This window comes from Pleuronectes platessa, chromosome 16 (assembly GCF_947347685.1).
Source record: "Pleuronectes platessa chromosome 16, fPlePla1.1, whole genome shotgun sequence".
Lineage (NCBI taxonomy): Eukaryota > Metazoa > Chordata > Actinopteri > Pleuronectiformes > Pleuronectidae > Pleuronectes > Pleuronectes platessa.
This window is the reverse complement of record NC_070641.1, coordinates 11,053,399-11,071,928: the sequence shown is the minus strand read 5'-3', so window position 1 is coordinate 11,071,928 and position 18,530 is coordinate 11,053,399. Positions and strand designations below refer to the sequence as shown.

The following is an 18,530-nucleotide window of genomic DNA, read 5'->3' as shown; positions in this document are numbered from 1 at the left end:
TGCACCACATTGCACAACTCATAGAATAGATATAGGTCCCTTAAACATGCCTGATTTTCCTCATCAAGATGCATGTTATTATTCTCTGAGAAATTAAGTATAAGTTATGGAGTGTGAAAAAAATATTCCTGGATCCGCCCCCTAATCTGGATCCACACCAAAGTTGTATTGGTTCACTCCTGACCCGTGCTGCATCCTGCCCCCTGGTTTTGTGAGTAATCCGTTCAGAAGTTTTTAAGTAATCTTGCATAAAAACAAAACCAGTAAACAAAGGGACAGGGGTGTAATCATCACCTCTTGGTGGAGATAAATGTGACTCTTTAAGTGGGCAACTGAAAAAAGCAAACACATGATAATGTTATTCACAAACAGTATCAACAGCCATTCACTGGGGCCCTTTGAAAAGCTCTTACTCAATTGATGACATCACGTTGTAGAACAGTGTGATAAATCAGCGAGGCCACACACCACTTCCCCTCCATTCATCGCATTTAGATCACAATCACGGCAATTAGATCTTGAGCCCATTCTGATGCGTATTTTTATCCCTCCTTCGATGTTTTTCTCAGTTGCCAAAAGGATTAGGAACTTATCTCATAATAGCGTTCCGACGTCAGCCCTGCACGTCATCCCGGTGTCTCGCGCTGGTGCGACTTCCAGCGCCAGTGTTTGGGAACTCGGTCGGGCCGCAGAGGAAGAAGTTTGTCCTTCTTGTTCCCCGCTGTTGTTGATGTGGCAGAAATACCAGCAGTGGGTAGCGGGTGTGTGGGGGGGGGGGGGGGGGGGGGGGGGGGGGGGGGAGAGAAGGCTTTGAGACGTGGGTGGCGTGTTGAGCATTTAAATCAACCCGGGCTATTGGACTGTTTGGTTTTATGAGGTGTGGGACCTTTGCCGCTGCATTCAGACACTTTACTCTGAGGTCACCGCAAACACATTAGAGATCACACCAGTGTGCGACCTGGGCTCGCCGCTGTCCCACCAGCACACCGGTGATTTATAGAGTTAATGAAAGCATGACATCATGCATTAAATTAGCCTGCTGTTAGCCTCCCCTAACCCTGTAAGTGGTGACATGCACGCTATCTACCTAAGCAAATTAGCGTTTGCCGGTGGTGCAGAAACACAGAGTCGAGCTTTTTCGCCGGAACATCAGTCGATTGTTAATTACAAATTGCACAACACGTGACACATGTGTTTTGTACTGAAGCCCTGTGTAAGCAGCTGAAGAAGACAGGGAACACTTATGGACAAAGGTGAGATTACCGTGTAGCCCTCCTAGGCCTGAACCCATTCATTAGACCGAATCTTCTTACTGCGTAAACAATGGTTTATGACTAAGAAGCATAAACAGAGACTTAAGACAGCCAGCAATCACGCTCTGTAAGGATTCAGCATTTTGAAATATTGCAGATGTAGTCTTTAAGGCCTTGTTAACATGACACATTTCCTTAGAAAGATTGTGGGTCTTTTTTTCATTCTCCCGAAATTATCGCTTGCACGAAAGCGGCTGTCACGGTGTCCTCGCTCAGAGTCGGAGCAAAACGAGGTAAACGAGAGATGGGAGGCAACGAAGGAGACTCACAAACATTTTGGGACACCTCATCATTCCTACCTCTGTGTTATGAGCAGCATTGGGGGGGGGGGGGGGGGGGGGGGGGGGGGGGGGGAACAGGTCAGTGTGGTCAGGTGAACGGGAAGGAAAAGTCTGGGATGTTATCAAAGTCATAGATCTTGACATACCGGCACAGGCCTCGGCAGCCTCATATATGGACGGCAGCAAACATTTAGCAGCACGGTGTCACATAGTCAAAGAGGCAAAACACTTCCATAATGAGAACCCACCAATCCTCCTCTTCTTTTTTTTTACACTCCCCTGGGCGACATAAAGGAGAGGAAGGACATCTTTGAAACGGTGGACAAGAGACTGTGTGTCTCTCTAACACATTTACCTAAGGGAGTCATACGAGTGCTTAACAGTGCACTTCTACTCAGAACCTGCAGTGGTCGATTCTTTAACGGATTGCCTCTGCCTGGCTGCTCATAAAAACCCTTTTGACCTCCTCTTGCCGTCTCCGGCAACTCCTGTGATTAACCGACCCGCGTGTGGACGAGATGATGGGTTTGCTGGACCGGAACCAACGTCTTCTAATTCCGTTACCGGAGAACAAAGCCATTCTGTGTTACGGTCATATCGTAAATACAAACTCAGGCATGAGTTGAAACGACGTCACGTACACTTCCACGCTGTAAAAAACATCTCAAACAAGACCCTGAGCGCTTGTTAAAACACAGAGCCGTGTTTTCGGACCCACTCATGACTGGGCCTATTTGTTCCAGTGGCTCAGAACGCATTGGTGCTCCCCCAGGTCACGGCCAAACTTCTCATATTTATGTTAGCTAAACTGTAGGCTGGCAGGCTAATTCGCCGGTATGTGTTTTCATTAAGTCTCTGGGGGCCCTGGGTAGCGCTCCCTCACTAACGCAGCTCCACTGAACTCCGACCCCTGCTTTAATGGGAGGGCTGGCAGAGAGAGAGAGGGTCAAGGCTTCGGAGTGGGCTCACTTAGACTTGAGGTAACAATTTGAGGAGGCATAACAGGTTATGTAACCTCCTTGGTGGACACTAATGACTCGGCAGCGCCTGAGGAATGTCCACTCTCAATAGGTCCCTTCTACATTGGTTGCTGTTCGTGGCACCAAAATTGGCTTTGGTATGGTGAGACCGGACAACTCCTGCTCTGTGTGATACATAAGAGCTATTCTGGGGCATGTGACCAACCACCGGCGATGTGCTCAGCTATGGGACATAAAACCAACTCGGAGGAACGCGTCCCTGTGTCATCTCCTCTTTCTGTTCACGCCTTCCCTTCCCATTTCTTCCATCACGTCAGCACAAATACTCATCTGCCCATTTAGGGGAAAATGAAAACGACAGGCTGGTATGAGTCTCGCCCTTCTTCAGGGGAAGTATGAGCCTGTAAGTATGATACCTAGTGTGCCGAGCAGAATGAGTCATTAACCCCCAGATATTTGTCAATCATTTACTACCTCTGCCAGGGAGGTCCTGTTTTCACCCAAGTCTGTTTGTTTGTTGGTTGATTGGTTTGCTCCTAATCAGGATTACGCAATAACAACTGAGTAGATCACCATCACATTTTGTGGTGGGGAGGGACTTGACCCAAGGAAGAGCCAAATGTTGGTGCAGATCTGGGACTGTTGGGCCTTGTCGGAGGTATGCGCGCTACTGAGTGTCATTCTTGTTTGTTTGTCTGGGGATTACACAAAAATTACCGGACAGATTGCCACAACATTTGGTGGAAGAGTGTGAAATGGGTCAGGAAAGCCCGTTTGATTTGGTGCACATCCGGATCACATGGTGAATCCAGGAACTTTTGTATCACTTTCTTTAACATTGCGTAAAGGACGCTTCTTTGACATTTCATTGTTTTTCCTGCAGGGAATAATTAACAGACCCTGATAAAAAAATGTAAATAGTTATTTACTGTTACCCTCAATGCCAATGCCTTCCTGTAGGAGTACTGGGTTTATTTGCCTGTTGCTTCATGTTACGACAATGTTTTTAGGAAGGCAAATATCTCATATGTCCTCCCCTGTACACAAGGGGTAAACTGAGGCCAAAACCACAGCCTCCACCACCGGTTCCTTTATTGTCTGGAAATGACTCTCAGCTGTGTGTGTATGTGTGAGTGTGTATGTGTGTGTGTGTGTGTGTGGTAGACGAAAAGGGCCGTTCTGTTTACTTAAGGTCAGCACAGGCCCTGGTCTCCTAACAGCTTCACAGTTTTAGCTTGAACATGCCCCTGGAGCTTAGGTGACACATTTCCCATGGCATCCAGGCCTTTCTTCACCACACTGGTCCCCTCCGCAGGCTGTAAATACCAACACTAATGTCTCCACACCGGCCTAGTCTTTGTATCCAACTATCCACAGTACCGGCTATCTAGTGGTAGCATGTTTTATATTTCTAATTCACAGTAAATATTGCAAGGAGAGACGCTGAAGCACCTGTGCATCAACATCACATTGTCGAGTGATGAATTGTGTAATGGGATGCTTTGAATTCCTCTTTAATGGAACGGGGATTAAATGGTTAGTCCAACAACTCTCCCACACATTAAGAAAGAAGAAAGCATGTGCAGAATGCTCTCACAGCCCAAGGGCAGATTCACATTCATGACACTGAGTATTGTGTGGGAAAAAGACAAGTCAAGGCTCACCTGCAGCCACAGCCACCGAGCCCGAAGCAAGGAGCAGGAAAAACCCACCAACAGTCCTGCATCAGAGATGTTCAAAATGCTAGTGTGTAGCTTCTTTATGTCAATATGAAGAATCTGGGTTTGGTTGATGCTTTTTAGTCGGGGAAAAGGAGTAAGACAGTAAAAGGGTTGAAAAGTCAAATTTTAGACTTGGTTAACATTAGCATCTTATTAATTTGCATTCAAACCCCATTTTAACTCTTCCTTATAAAGATAATAATATATACTTATTTGTACCGTAAATGTATGAGAAATACCAAACTCTAAACTATTAATTATCAGTTTTATTTGTAATTAATAAGTATTTCATAGGGAACGATTATTAAAATAACGATAATAATAATAATGGGTGTACCGAAGGACAAAGATGGATAGATAGATAGAAACATTTAAATAGATAGATAGATAGATAGATAGATGGATAGATAGATAGATAGATAGATAGATAGATAGATAGATAGATAGATAGATAGATAGATAGATAGATAGATAGATAGATAGATAGATAGATAGATAGATATGTGGGAGGGAAGTTCATGTTTAATCATCTACTCAGTTTCAATTAATTCATTTCATAAGTCATCTTGCTAACTCTCAAACTGAAACTAATGATGCGTTTAAATGTTTGTTTATATTAGTGTACCTGTCCTCATATGTGCCCTGAACGCATCACTCACCAGCTGGCTCCGTCCTCCTCTGAAGATCCATTGGTCCTCCGCAGCAGCGCGTCATCGCAGGGGGGGCGGGTCCTCGGGTCCTGGACGAGGAGTTTATTGTTAGGAATTTGTAGTAGCGCTCAGACTTTACCGCACCGACTCCGACTGTGCGTGTTTGTGTGTGTCACTCCCGCAGCGCTGCATCCTCTCGTTTGGAGACGCGCTCCGCCTGGATTACCTCCCGGTGCCTTCACACAGCCGCCGTCCGCCCGGTTTCCTCCTTAACATGCAAGTGTGTACCTGGTTATAGAAAGAGAACGTCGACTTTGTTGCCATTTTTTATTGTTGTTGGCGGATGAGGATTGTTTGACTCCAAGACGCGACTTCGATGCCAGGTCCAGCCAAGATGAGCAAAAACGGAATGGTGACCAAGATCCACACGCGGATAAGATGTGACCCGTTCACGGCCAGTTACGACCTGGTGGGCAAAGAGCTTGGCAGGTGAGTTTGAGTGAAATGCATGGATTATTAAAAGAAAAAACGTATCTTTGTAAACCGGGTTTGTTCGTGCGCTCCCTGGCTGACTGACTGACTGACTGACTGGATTTTGGCACATTGTCTTGATGGTGTTATCTGCTAATCGCGTCAGGTTTTGTTCTGTGCACGTGTTGGTGGGAACAGTGTTAATTGAACATTTCCAGTCCCGCATTCCAGTCCCGAGGGCAGGGAAAGAAGCTGGTGGAGCCATGCACCCGGAATGCGTAATGATGGTAATGCGCTCCAGCGTGTGCGTCCCGGCTGAGAGTGGCCGGGACTCTGTGATCTCGTGATTGTAAAGAAAGAGGTAGACAGTTTATGTGGTTCGCTTTTCTCCACACACTATTCTTAAGTCTGACATCTATGTACAAATTGTGATCCTTGTAGTTTGAAACTGCAAAACCTGTTCCACGGTTTGTGTTGCCACCAAGCTCCACTTCAATATTATTTCTGAGTCATAGTTTGAATTTATCTCTGCACAAGGGCGGTGTTGTGTTCCGAAAAATATACAACACTAAGAGAAAGCAATACGTGGAAACACACTTTGTCCCTTGTGGCTTTTGGAGACATTTAAAATGTTAAAGTTATTACACATATAGTCCTTAGTTTTATGTGGCTGTCATCTAGGGTATGCAGAATCAAATGTACCATGCACCATCATCCAATTTGTCACTGTCAAAGTGTGATGTTAGGTCACAAAATATAAAATAACATTATGAGAGATCACTATGAAAACACATAGTGACCCTTATGGCTTTGGGAGATATTTTTGATGCAAGTTGTGACACTTATGGTCTCTAGTTTGATGTGCCTGTCATCAGGGATATGCAGGAACTAATGTACCATGAACCATCAGCCACTTTCCTCCATCTCTCGCTTTAGTCAAATGCATTATAGGTGCGACACTGACTGACTGACTGACTGACTGACTGCCGTGTGCATCCGACACATTGAAGCTCACATTCCAGTGCCACTTATCTGGGCTGCATGCCAGGCAGTGATGACTTTCACCCAGAAAGCATTTTTAGAATCGAGACGAGAAACCGCACTGGGTTCCGCTTAATGCAACAGCTGTTTGATCCCCACTCCAGCCAGTACTGCATCCCGACCCAGCAACAACTCCACTTTCCATTAGTTTGCTGTGGCTCCATGCTGTGAGGGGACAGGCACCCTAGGACATCCCGGGACAGCAGCCAGAACCAATGGAGGGGGCGGATTGACTGAGGTTCAGGCCCCCCTCTCCCTCCCCTCACCCCCAGACCTCGACCCTTCATCCGTCTTCCCTCCTCTTCTCATGACTCCCAAGCCAACAACATCCTAAGATCAGGCCTCATAATCGCATTAATTGGAGGAATGTACGTAGCGCTGCGTGCCAGGAGCTCAGCTGTGTAGTCTGTACATTAGGGCGGATGTTGATCATGGTGGAACCAGTCGGTGGCTGAGTTGAATTCTTCCGCCTGTTGCTGCTTTCATCTCTCTTGAGTAACAATACAGCTCTTCAGCATTAGTTTCATCTCCTCATCGAGCTTTGCATGATGAGCTGTCCTCCCCTGCAGACCTGTTTACAGTGAAAATGCTGCGGTCGACTCGAGCAGCAGGAAGGGAACTAGTGCTGTGTGTCAGTCTGTCTGTGAAACGAGAGCTGTCATTTCTCACTGCACTACAGACGCGAGTCACTGCCCCGCAGAGGGAGAAGAAAAAACGCAGACACCACAGGAAATGGGGTTTCTCAAACTACTTATCACCATCTCAACTGCCGGAGAGGAGTTTGCTTTGTGTGCAGCAGCGAAGTTGATGGCTGATGACGACCCTGCAAATGAGCCGCTTGATGCACATCACTGTATTTATGGCTCTAGACGGGACGTTTGAGAAAGTGTTCATTAGAGTTTGGCTACAACTGTGAGCTTTAAAGGCAATGAACGTCACGCATGAGATATTGCATCAAAGCCCCGTGATGTTTTGTATGATCAGGAGGTTCTGTGCATCAGCCTAGAAACAGTGTGAACACAGACAGCCATGTTTAGTAACCTCTGACCTGTTGCCAGCCCCTGAATGGCCTCCCGTCGCTCCTTTCCGTGGCCAGCGGTCATTCCCTTTCACTCCATATGTAGTTCCCAGCCCACAGTGAGCTGCTCTGAACTTGGCTAATTACGGATGAAAAGGCTCTGACGGGTTTTCGCCTTTTCATTCCGAACAATGAGACGTCACCATTCCCAAGACGGGGAAAAGGCAGAAGGAGAGGAGCAGGCCCCCACAGCGTGCAGGCAGGGGCAGCAGCCAAAACAGGGCAAAGGCCCCCGGCCAGAACAGTTGCTGTTTTTGGTCTGTGAAGCGCTGTGAGCTCAGAGTAACACTTTGTGGGAAAATGAGTGGCCCCATGCTGACTGGACCCTTCAACCGCTTCATTTACATTCTGCAGGGTTCAAAGACATCTTTTCACACCCAGTGTTCATCTGCATCCGTATTGTATAGCTTATTAAAACAATTGAGATGTTGCTCGGATATAGATGTTGAGGCTGCAGTATCCCTCCTGGCAGGCTGCTCAGGCTCCAACCTGACTGTAACAGCAGTGACCCCCTGCCGGGCCTACCCCAGCCGCGGTCAGGTGGGTGGTCCTGCTGTCCGAGCGGCTGTGTTAACTGACTGGTCGGCTTTTGTACGACTGTCAAAAGGAGAGGCCGGCTCTGGCCAAGGGTCTGGGTGGAGGCGTTGACACAATTCCATTTGTCCGTGCTGCTGTCAGCTGTAAAGAAAAGGGGAAACGGACAAGGCCTCATTATCTGCCAGGGGGGGGGGGGGGGCGGCTGGTGATAGTGGTCGGCAATTCTGCATACATCGGACATCCTGCCCCCCCGCCCCCGGCTGACCTTTAACACCTCCCGTGAATCCATCAGTGTACATGCCGAAAAATGAATAGCGGCGAGGAGGTTGTTGAATTGGATTGTCCTGTTTATTTTATATTTATTTATTTTCTCTTCTAGTAACAAGATCCAGCAAATCAAACTGTGACATCTCTTTGTTTTTGCTCGACCTGTAAAGTGGCATTAGCCTTATCCAGTCCCTGCCCAGGGTTCAGCAGCTCCTGCCAAAGCTGTCAACCTTATCTTCCTGCTGTCAGACCCTCCTGAGGACTAAAGGAAAAGGAGGAGAGCGGGGGGGGTAATCTTTAACCGAATGCCCCGTGCCGCCTCCTCAGCTGAGCGTATCAGCGGTCAATATAGCAGCGTCTGCGTTTTTCAAACGATGCCGCTAAAACGTCTTATCTCTGAACTGTTGATCTCGCCTACACCCATTGCTCTGTGGGAATTTCCAAATGTCCTCCACTGTAATCTAGGTTTCGCCTCACAGCAGTTTAAACTGCGACGAGTGTGCAGTTTAAACGGCCCGAATGCGATCCAGTGGTCCCGTCGGCCACTTGGACGCAGAACAGAACCTTTGCTGACCAAATCTATTTGAAAAGCCAGTGGAGTGGTTGTAATTATTTTTGGTCTCCTCACTAATCACTCTCTCGCTCTCTCCCCCTCTTTGTTGTTCCCCAGGGGAAAGTTTGCGGTGGTGAAGAAGTGCATCGAGAAGGCAACGGGGAAGCAGTACGCTGCCAAGTTCCTGCGAAAGCGACGGAAGGGTGAGGACTGCCGCATGGACGTCTTGAACGAGATCTCCGTGCTGGAGTCGGCCAAGGCCAACCCGTATGTGGTGGCGCTGCATGAGGTCTACGAAACCAACACTGAAATCATCCTCGTCCTCGAGTGGTAAGCCAGTAGGCATTGGTGAAAAAATAAAACATGCCCTGCCACACATAAAGAGAGAACTAGATTGGCCCCTTATAGTAGAGTGCATAACTCGGACAAGGCCCAACTGTTCCCTTATGAAACCACATTTTAATTCACTATCTGCACCACATTGCACCAAGTTCAAGAAATATGTGTCTCCTAAACATGCCAGATATTTTGTTACTCATTTAATCTCTGAGAATTCAACAAAAGAATTGACCTATTTTGAAATCTTAAAGAAAGTGGAAAAAAAAAGATCCCTTGATCCAGATCTGCACCAAAGTTTAATTGGTTCTTTCCAGAACCAAACGTAATCCTGCCAAGTTTTGTAGTTGTCTGTTTTTGCATAATCTTGCAAAATAACACACAAACAAACCCAGACCAAAACATAACCTCCTTGGTGGAGGCAATGATGCTGATAATTTAATGTCCTTTTAAACCCACCAGAAAGAATCCTTGAATTACAGAGTATCAACTTTCCAACACTGGAGTTTTTCTAATGCAGAATATCTGAGGCAATCGAAAACGTAATCACTCATTTCTAATTCATAGGAAAAGTTTATTTTTTTCTCTGTGATTGGGGGAAACTCCTCAGATCAAGTAACGACAACATGACGTCAGTGCTCATGTGGTTTTCTGTGAAAATCATCAGCTTGTGTCTGATCTTAGGGGAAAAGAAGAAACTTCCTGGCGTAGCGTTTCATGCCAGTTACCGAGAACACAGCTCACTTCTCACTTATGTCTTATCACCTCAAAGAAAGTAAAAAAAAAACACACGTGTGAAAATGCACTGCCGTGACAGCGACTCTGCCTTTTAAATGGAAACTGTCTCTCTGCGGTTCGCTGCTCATCTCGATGCAGCCTCGACACCTCGGTCTCTTGTTGCACCGAATGTTCTCAGCAACTTTAAATACCGACGTGCTATAAGCTCACTGTGAGAAAAATAACGACAAAGGGCGATAAATGAGTCATTCAAGCTCTGCTGTGAGAACCGATCCCTCAGTTGTCCGGACGGTTTGTTGTCTTTTGACGTGCAGGTGATCTGGCTGAGAGAATCCGCTCGTTCACTGACCCCAGCAGAGGTCGTCCCGGCTGTCTGCTGCCGCTCTGTTGTGGTTCGGTGTTTAAATGCAACGATGTATCCAATCACGGCCTTTTAATTAGGATTTTGAAAGGACACTTGGGCGTCTTAATTACCTCGCTTGCCTCATTAGTAGAGAGATAACACCGGACAATTCCACTTGAACCGTGGTACCCTGGCCCTGTTTCTGAACTGGTCGCTGTACCCGGGCAGGAAGCAGCCTCCTGCCCGGGCCTTGATGGCCGTCCTCATCCCAGACATGGAGTGCCTCTGTAGAACAAAAGCCTTTTCTGCGGGGCTGTGTTTGACCTCTGACTGAAGTGTGAAAGGGGAAGTAGCACCACAGTTCACCCCTGCATGCCTGCAGAGAAAACACAGCAGGAGGTTGCTCGGCACTAGTGCGTAGTTCCCCTCCAGCTGCCAAACGGAGCTGCGGCCTGAATATTACACGTGAAATATTTTAGAAGTTTTAAGAGCCTCGTTCGTAAATGGTGGTCATAATCTTTTATAGTGTCATTTGTCCTTTTTTATAAAGCTGCAGTAGCCCTCTCAGCGAGAGCCACTGGCCACCGAGAGGCTGCATCTCCAAAAACTGTCTGACCTCAGCATGAGTTTTTCGAGAATCGCAAACCATTTTCCATTTCCTGTGGGTTTAAATGTGAGCAGCAAGCAAAGCTCCCCAAAGTAGCACAGCGCGGTGAGGCGCTTCTTTAAAGTGTTTCACACACGTACAGACACACAAACACACACGCACTCGTCATTACCACAGCCACATCCTTAGTGAAGCGGAGGCGTGAAGTTGGATTTTAATCATCTCTAGATTAAGTGTAACTTTGGCGTGTGTCAGTACCAGAGAAAACCCCAGGGTTTGGGGTTTTGTGCACAGTAGCCAAAAGAAGTGACTAACAGTGATTAGTTTTTGATCTTGTGTAAAACTGGTGAAACTGCAGATCGCACGAGTTCAACCCCCTAAATGCTGAGTGTTCTGTAAATCTAAACAGTTTCACATTCAAAAGGTATCGTTTATCATTGATTCAAAATCCTGTCTGCAGTTTTCATTACATATGCACCGCGGGGCATCTCTGCACAACTCTCCATAATATCTCATAACTTGAATTTCATTAGAAATGTCTGTTTCCTCCTTTTTAGATTTGCTTTCTCTTCTTTTCTTTTTTTTAGAGGGCCATGTTTCATGTAAATTCTGATTTCAATATCCCTCCCCGCGTATAATGTAACCCGGGGCACTAATGTTCTCACCGTCGGGGCTATAATTGGAATATAAAAGGAGGGCCGTCCAGGACTTTCAGCCAACAGACAGGTTACGCTTGTGGGAACTGGCTGCCAGGCTGCTGTGAGGGTGACGTCAATGAGCACCCAGCCTGGTGGTCAGCCAAGAATAGCTTTGAACTAACGAAAACACAAAAACCAAAAGGAGGTTGACTTGGTTTACGGCCATAAGATAGAAAAATATATCCGTTTCTTCTTTTTATTCAACGATTGAACTCTACCTTTTTAGCTTTTTTTTATTCCTGCTCTCATGTTGGTGGGTATTATTGCGTTCTGGTGGGAGGATTCCGGCCTTCACACTGAGGGAGTGAGTGCATTAACTCTCCTAGAGGGATGGAAGGATGGAGGGATGGAGCGAGGGAGGGAGAACGCAGAGACGATATTTGGAGTTCAGGGAAGTATCGGATCCTTCTTAAGTGCTCGTTCAGAATGCGTGAAACCCGTTGAACTTAAACAAGATGGTCTTTTATCAAGATTTGAAATCCTCTCAGGCACTCTGCTAAAAGCTCGAAACACTTTGCCTTGACCAGTTTGTCAAAGCCGCGTAACGTTGACAGATTCAAGGTTATTCTCGATTAACCCTCGTCTCGGTGAGGGGCACAGGTTTTTAGTTTTCCCCCCCAAATTCCATTTTTCAACAATACATACATCTTTCATTTCCTCTCCCAAATGAAAACGCTAACACCGGGCTTGCTCGCATTGGGATTTCAGAGCAGATCAATATAAGCAGATTAAGTGCAACGTTTTATTGTGCATCTCCGCGGCTCTTAAACTCTCAGGGGGGATCGCTCGGTGGGTTTCAGCCTGTTTGCAGCAAGCGGGGTAGGTGGCAGGTCGAGTGTTTTGCTGCTGGGAGCAAATGGAAAGATTATACGCACCAATGACGGATATCCTCGAAATCCAACAAAAAAACACGTGCGCTATTTTCACAGCTGATGCTGGTGAGGAGCTCAGGGTGGGCGGTTATGTAACGAGACATGCCCAGGGCCCCATCTCAAACGTTCTCCTCTGAAGATACAAAGCATGTGTGCCCTCTAAATCCCCCACACATGGTTCTTGTAGTTTGGGCGCACTGTCAGCTTCAGGCACTGATCTGACTGATGGAGCTCCCAGCGTAAATCCGGCATGTCTCCACTTCTTTCCCCCTTAATGTTATTTCACAACTGCAGCAAGACCGGGCAGGACTCTGACTCTTTCTTGTGCAGAAAATGTGAGACGTCCGTCGGGTTGTATAATTACTGAATTCCTAAAAAGGATAATCCCTTTTTATACCGCGTGTGAGTTGTTTAGAGCAAATACGCAGAAAACCATTCAGGCTGGGGCTCATTCAGACTAGTATCCAGTTACCAAACATTTTTCTTCTCTGGCTGCAAATCTGTTCTTCTTTTATACTTAAATATTGCTGCTTTCCCTTGTTTTGATTTATTAAGTTACCTTGCAATATATCAGTCCCGTCTAAGTCCTTATCTACCTGCTATAAGCTGATATGACCTCTCCTATCTCCAGTAATATTCCTCGGTAGGGGAAAGTACACGCAGCGGTTGTGTGTCTAAAATTGTATTAATTTGTGTAGATGTGGATGTACTTTGTTCCTCCAAGCCAAAGTACACCAATGAGGAGACGGGCTGTTATGTAATCTAAAAGAAAAGTGGAAGTAATTTTGGCCTGAAATCATTCTAATGGGATGGGTTGGAATTTGCCATTCGTCAACTTTCAAACTCGGAGGAAGGGCCCATTTGTACGGATTAAGGTGCAATTTATTATGACAAGTTAAGATGAATAATCACAAAATGAACGCGAGCCAAACCAAACTCCACCGGGCGGCTGTCCGTGTACGTCTCTTTACTCCATGTCTTATCCTCGTTTATGTTTTCTCAGTTTTCCTTCCTGTGCTTTCCCCTCCAGCGCCGCCGGCGGTGAAATCTTCAACCAGTGCGTGGCCGATAACGACGAGGCCTTCACAGAGAAAGATGTGATCCGGCTGGCCAAGCAGATCCTGAACGGGGTGGCCTTCCTCCATCGAAACAATGTGGTGCATCTGGATCTGAAAGTAAGCGCACTGACACGTGATACGACGATGCAGGACAGTGTATTACCCCCAGAGCCGCAGACTGGGGGAGATATGATTTCTGTTATGCAAGCACAGCTCATTCAGTGTATTGTGACCTTGTTCCCACGAGGACTGAGGCTGTGAAGGGACCTCGCTGCCCTATCATGTTTTCTTTAATGGGCCCTGAGGCAACGAGGTCGTCCTCAGTGACGTTTTCTGTCTCGCTAAATTAACCTGGTTTCTCATTACCCGTTATACAATTCTTTGTGCCTCAAGATTAAATGTTCAGTTCAAGCATTCCAAGCCAATGGTTTAGCAGCACTGACGCTTTAAAACACTTTGGTGTTTAATAACACAGTGTGAGGCTCCTGTGGTCTGATAGACTCTGTGGCTCAGGCCTGATTGTTAGCTTGTCTTATCTCATATGTTCCAACCGACTGAGGCTTCAGGCCAGTTTGACCCAGATTAAAGTACACCACAGTATTTGCACACAAAAATGCATCAGGCACTGACTTGGCAGGAACAGCGTACTGTTTCTCAGTCTCGTCTGATGTGCTTAGCGGCTGATCTGAGCCCTGAGGAGCAGCTAGAACGCTGACTGACCAAACAGACCCCAGATCCTCTTGAGACCAGTTACCTCAAGCGCTGTGATGACCTCACATGTCAGACCTCGGGCTTCTTGAATTATCATCAGTCACATTAGGTTACTAGCCTCTGTCTAACGTGTGCGTGTGTTTCCACCTCTCCAGCCTCAGAATGTCCTGCTGACCAGTGCCATTCCTCTCGGGGACATTCGTATTGTGGACTTTGGCTTGTCCAGACGCATGGACAACATCACAGAAGTCAGGGAGATCCTGGGAACGCCAGAGTATGTGGGTGAGTCCCGCTTAATGCCCGGTGTCACCTGTGTCATTTCTCATTGAGTGTTGTTCATCATGACTAATGGGAGCCATGTGTTTTTGTTGCAGCACCAGAGATCCTGAACTATGAACCCATTAGCACCGCGACAGACATGTGGTAAGTGTACTGGCGCAGTTAATGAGACTATTTCCACTCATTTAAATGGATGCAATGCAGAAATCCTTTAGTTTGTGCTTTACATCCCGGAATAAAGACTTATTCAGGACAGTGACATCATCCCTCTAACACGCAGGCAACTGCTTTTCTGTCTTAACCTCTGACTACAAGCTCATCTTTGCTTCATGACAAACCGCAGCATAGTGGAAGTCCGACACATCTGTTGTGCCACAAAGTGTCGCAATTCCCAGTCTCCAACCATCAAAAAAGACAAATTGCCTCATTCCGTTTCCTCCTGTCTCTCTATCAGGAGTATCGGGGTCCTGACCTACGTCATGCTGACGGGCGAGTCTCCTTTCCTCGGTGACGAGAAGCAGGAGACATTCCTCAACATCTCCCAAGTCAACGTGGACTACTCGCAAGACACGTTTGAAGAAATCTCCTCCCTGGCTGTCGACTTCATCAAGTCCCTGTTGGTTAAGAACCCCAGGTGAGGCTCTTTGTTAAATGAACAGTGGAGATGATGAGGTGCTCTGATCACAGATAAAACTGAACACTGAGGATGTGAGTCAGACTCACATCAGCACGGAAGTACATCCGCATACGTCTGGGTGAGCATGTGTGGTAACAAGATTTACGTCACTTGGGCGATGAAACGTTTCCCTTCTTGCAAAAGGTGGTTGCAAGCTCATCTCATTTTGAAAAGTACGCCATTATCATATTTTCTGACATTTCCCCAAACACTGACACATCAACTTTAAGTGTCACCATGTAAACTAAGCTGATTTCCAAAGGAAGCTATGCAACCATACTTCATTCTAACCCTAATTCTCCAACACTGAGCTTTTAATTTGTCACCACAATTTGTTGATGAAGAGTAGCAGCCGCCTCTGTCTCCAGTCAGTATCATTTAAATGCTGCAGATTAGTGGTGTCACTGGAAAAAGATTGAAGATTCCCCAGTGTCTGAGTAATCGCTGAGAAACTGAGGGGGGGGAATCTTGGGAGCGAGAAAGTGATTTTATTATTTGTGGTTTTCGAAACCAAATGTTGAAAAGTTATATGGCTGACGTCTGAGTGAATCAAGGGATCCAGGCGAACCGTCGGTTATGTAAACTCCTCGGGAAATTCCACTCATCCACACTGTTATTTTGTTTGTGTGTGCAGGAAGAGAGCCACGGCAGAAGAATGCCTCAAACACCCCTGGCTGAACCCACTCCCCCATCCCCACTCCCACCCGCACCTCCACACCAGGACGGCCTCGTCTCTGGACGAGCCGGAGACCAGCCAGTCCGAGTCGGAGCCCGAGAGCCCGGCCCCCTCCCCGGAGCTGGACCTGATCGGCTCGTACCTGGGGCGCCCGGGCCCGGGGGGGCTGAAGGCGGGCCGCAGCGCCTTCTCCTTCGGCGAGACCCCGTTCCTCACGCTGCCTGAAATACAGCAGGAGCTGATCTGCTGAGTGACGCTCCACGGGATGGAGGGAGAGAGAAAGAGAGAGAGAGACTGAACATATTCGATCTCGACGGATGCTGAGAGCGAGTCAGCCTGCAGCTGCTCGGACTGGATGTGACACAGCGCCGCGCTGTGTGGATGCTGTACGCCTGCTGCTGCTGGCTGCTTCCACTGCTGTGACGTCTGTGAGCTGGGCTGTTTGATACCTCTGTGTGTGTGTCTGTGTGTGAATAATACCTGCTACTGCGCGCTGAGATGTCATTGCACGGCAGGGATGTGAGAGGAATGAAGACGTGGGAGAAAGACTCATTAAGGATTGTGTCGCAGGAATGCACTGCTGCCTTAAAAGTGACAGAACTGTTCCCAGCTTCCCACTGAGGCTGGTTCACCCCCTGCACGCACACTGGTTTTCTCCTTTTCCTTTTGAAGGAGGAGAGGCAGCCTCCTGCCTCGTTGGGAAATGACTTCACTCACCGTGCACTCTCATCAAAACATGTTATGCTTCAGCTGACCCAGACATACCTTCTGCGATGAGTTGTCTTGAAGGAAGTGAAGGGGTTTTGACAGATGGTTCGTCTTAACAAAGGAATTAAAAGCAACGCTGAAGCCAGCACACACGTTAACTTTTTCCACTGTTTGATATGTTTATTTATAATGATTTTCCGATACCACTTCAGCCCCTTGACTATACAACCGCCCCGTCAATGCAACAGTTTTAGGTGGAGATGGAAGCATTCGTGTTTTTTAAGGACAATCAAGCACTTTTTCATTTAGTTATTGGTGTGTGTGTGTATGTATTTGTGTAATCATAAGAAACCAAAGGCTCATCAAGCACAGTCAGCTGTCACAATGTACTGTACATATTCATTTGTATCCACCATCCACTGTTTTTGTCACAAAACCTTCTTTTCTCACAAAGTGCCACGGTGTCAACCTCAAGTTTGAGTTAATATAGTTTTACTTACATTTTGTTATATTTTGTTTGCTATTGCACATGTTGCACAAGTTTTTTTTTTTTTTGTACTTAACTGCGATGTTGCCACGTGATTTCCTGCTCTTTAATAATTATTGTAAAAACATCAGTCAGGAATGGCAGGAAAGCAACAGTTCAGTTTTATGTTTAGGATTGCAATAAATAAGCAATGACATGGTCAACTGAAGGGCACAGATTTGAATAATTATGTGATATGAGATATGTGATGCTCGGGAGCAGAGAAATACTTCTCAAAAGTACTGAAATGTATATTGTGAGTTAGTATTAAAATTCATTTGTAAGGATAATTGCTGTTTTTTTTTGTTTTTACCAGTGTATGAATGTTAACATCATTATATAAAGTCTTATTCTGTACGTTGACTTTTACTTATTATTGTCTGCTCATGAATTTCAGGCAGGTTTGCACTTGTCCTTGTGGACGTTATGTTAAAATGAATAAATGTTGATGGAATGCATTGCAAAATGTAACGAAGAAAATCAAATACATGTGCATTTTGTATCAAACTAACGTATGTGTGTGACTCTTTTCAAAGCACCAATAGCAATGAAATCTAACCTTTGGGACCATTAATCATTTTTTTTTCCTAACCGTTAAATTGATCCACACTTCTTCATATAAAGTCTAAGAAAATGACATAAAAGAAAAATCACAACAACTTTGTTGATTCCCTTGCTTTTACTCTCTTAGAAGCACCATTGGGACAACTTTGAATAAACACTTTAATATGTGCAGAGTTTATGATTTTCCCATCAGCCTCAGCTACATTTAGTGCTAATTAGGGATTGCTAGCATTCTAAAATGCTAAGCTAAGCTATACACTCTTAGTTCCATTATGTAAGCATGTCGACTTTATTGTTAAGCTAAAATCACAGTTGAAAAACTTCTTGGATGTGTCAGGTTCACTCACTGATTACAAATGAAACTACAACCGGAATCATTCGAGTTCTGACTAAATTTATTGCTGACAAATAAGCTTCCTTACAGACTTCATTCAAAACTCCCAATAGAGTATAACAGTAAGCGTACTTATTAACATTTCATAAACCTTTATTTAATAGAAGAAACTAATCTTATATGAGATTATCCTAATCACAAAAATGAGTACAAACGCTGAACTTGAAGTGAGTACTTATGTCAACCACAAAAAAACATTTGAAAAAGTTTAGATAACATTTTCAGATTTTCTACTTTAGACTCTGGACTATATCAATAGCACATGAATAAAAACCCTTTGGAGTGTCCCGGCCCCCAGATTGGAGACCATTACTCACAAATCATCATAAACCCCCCCCCTCATGATCCCCCAAAAAAAGCAGGTCTCATAACAAAACAGATTACCCAAGTTTGGATAATTTTCCTGGTGGAGCATCTGCTTTTCCTCTCAGTGAGTCTATTTACAGAAACCG

At 45.9% G+C, this 18,530-nt stretch overlaps 1 protein-coding gene across 1 annotated transcript; it reads left to right on the top strand.

Moving 5' to 3' along the window:
* Window positions 1-5,054: 5,054 nt before the first annotated feature.
* Window positions 5,055-17,627, top strand: stk17al (serine/threonine kinase 17a like). Its single transcript, XM_053443519.1, has 7 exons — window positions 5,055-5,434; window positions 9,010-9,222; window positions 13,517-13,661; window positions 14,411-14,537; window positions 14,630-14,678; window positions 14,989-15,168; window positions 15,845-17,627. Exons 1-7 carry the CDS (start codon window positions 5,322-5,324, stop codon window positions 16,134-16,136), a joined length of 1,119 nt encoding a protein of 372 aa, XP_053299494.1. The 5' UTR covers window positions 5,055-5,321; the 3' UTR covers window positions 16,137-17,627.
* The last annotated feature ends 903 nt before the right edge of the window (window positions 17,628-18,530 follow it).

Bases quoted from the DNA above. Each gene is read 5' to 3' on its own strand.
- stk17al (XM_053443519.1), top strand. From the start codon at position 5,322: ATGCCAGGTCCAGCCAAGATGAGCAAAAACGGAATGGTGACCAAGATC. The intron at 9,223-13,516 runs GTAAGCCAGTAG...TTTCCCCTCCAG, and splicing joins ATCATCCTCGTCCTCGAGTG to CGCCGCCGGCGGTGAAATCT. The intron at 13,662-14,410 runs GTAAGCGCACTG...CCACCTCTCCAG, and splicing joins TGGTGCATCTGGATCTGAAA to CCTCAGAATGTCCTGCTGAC.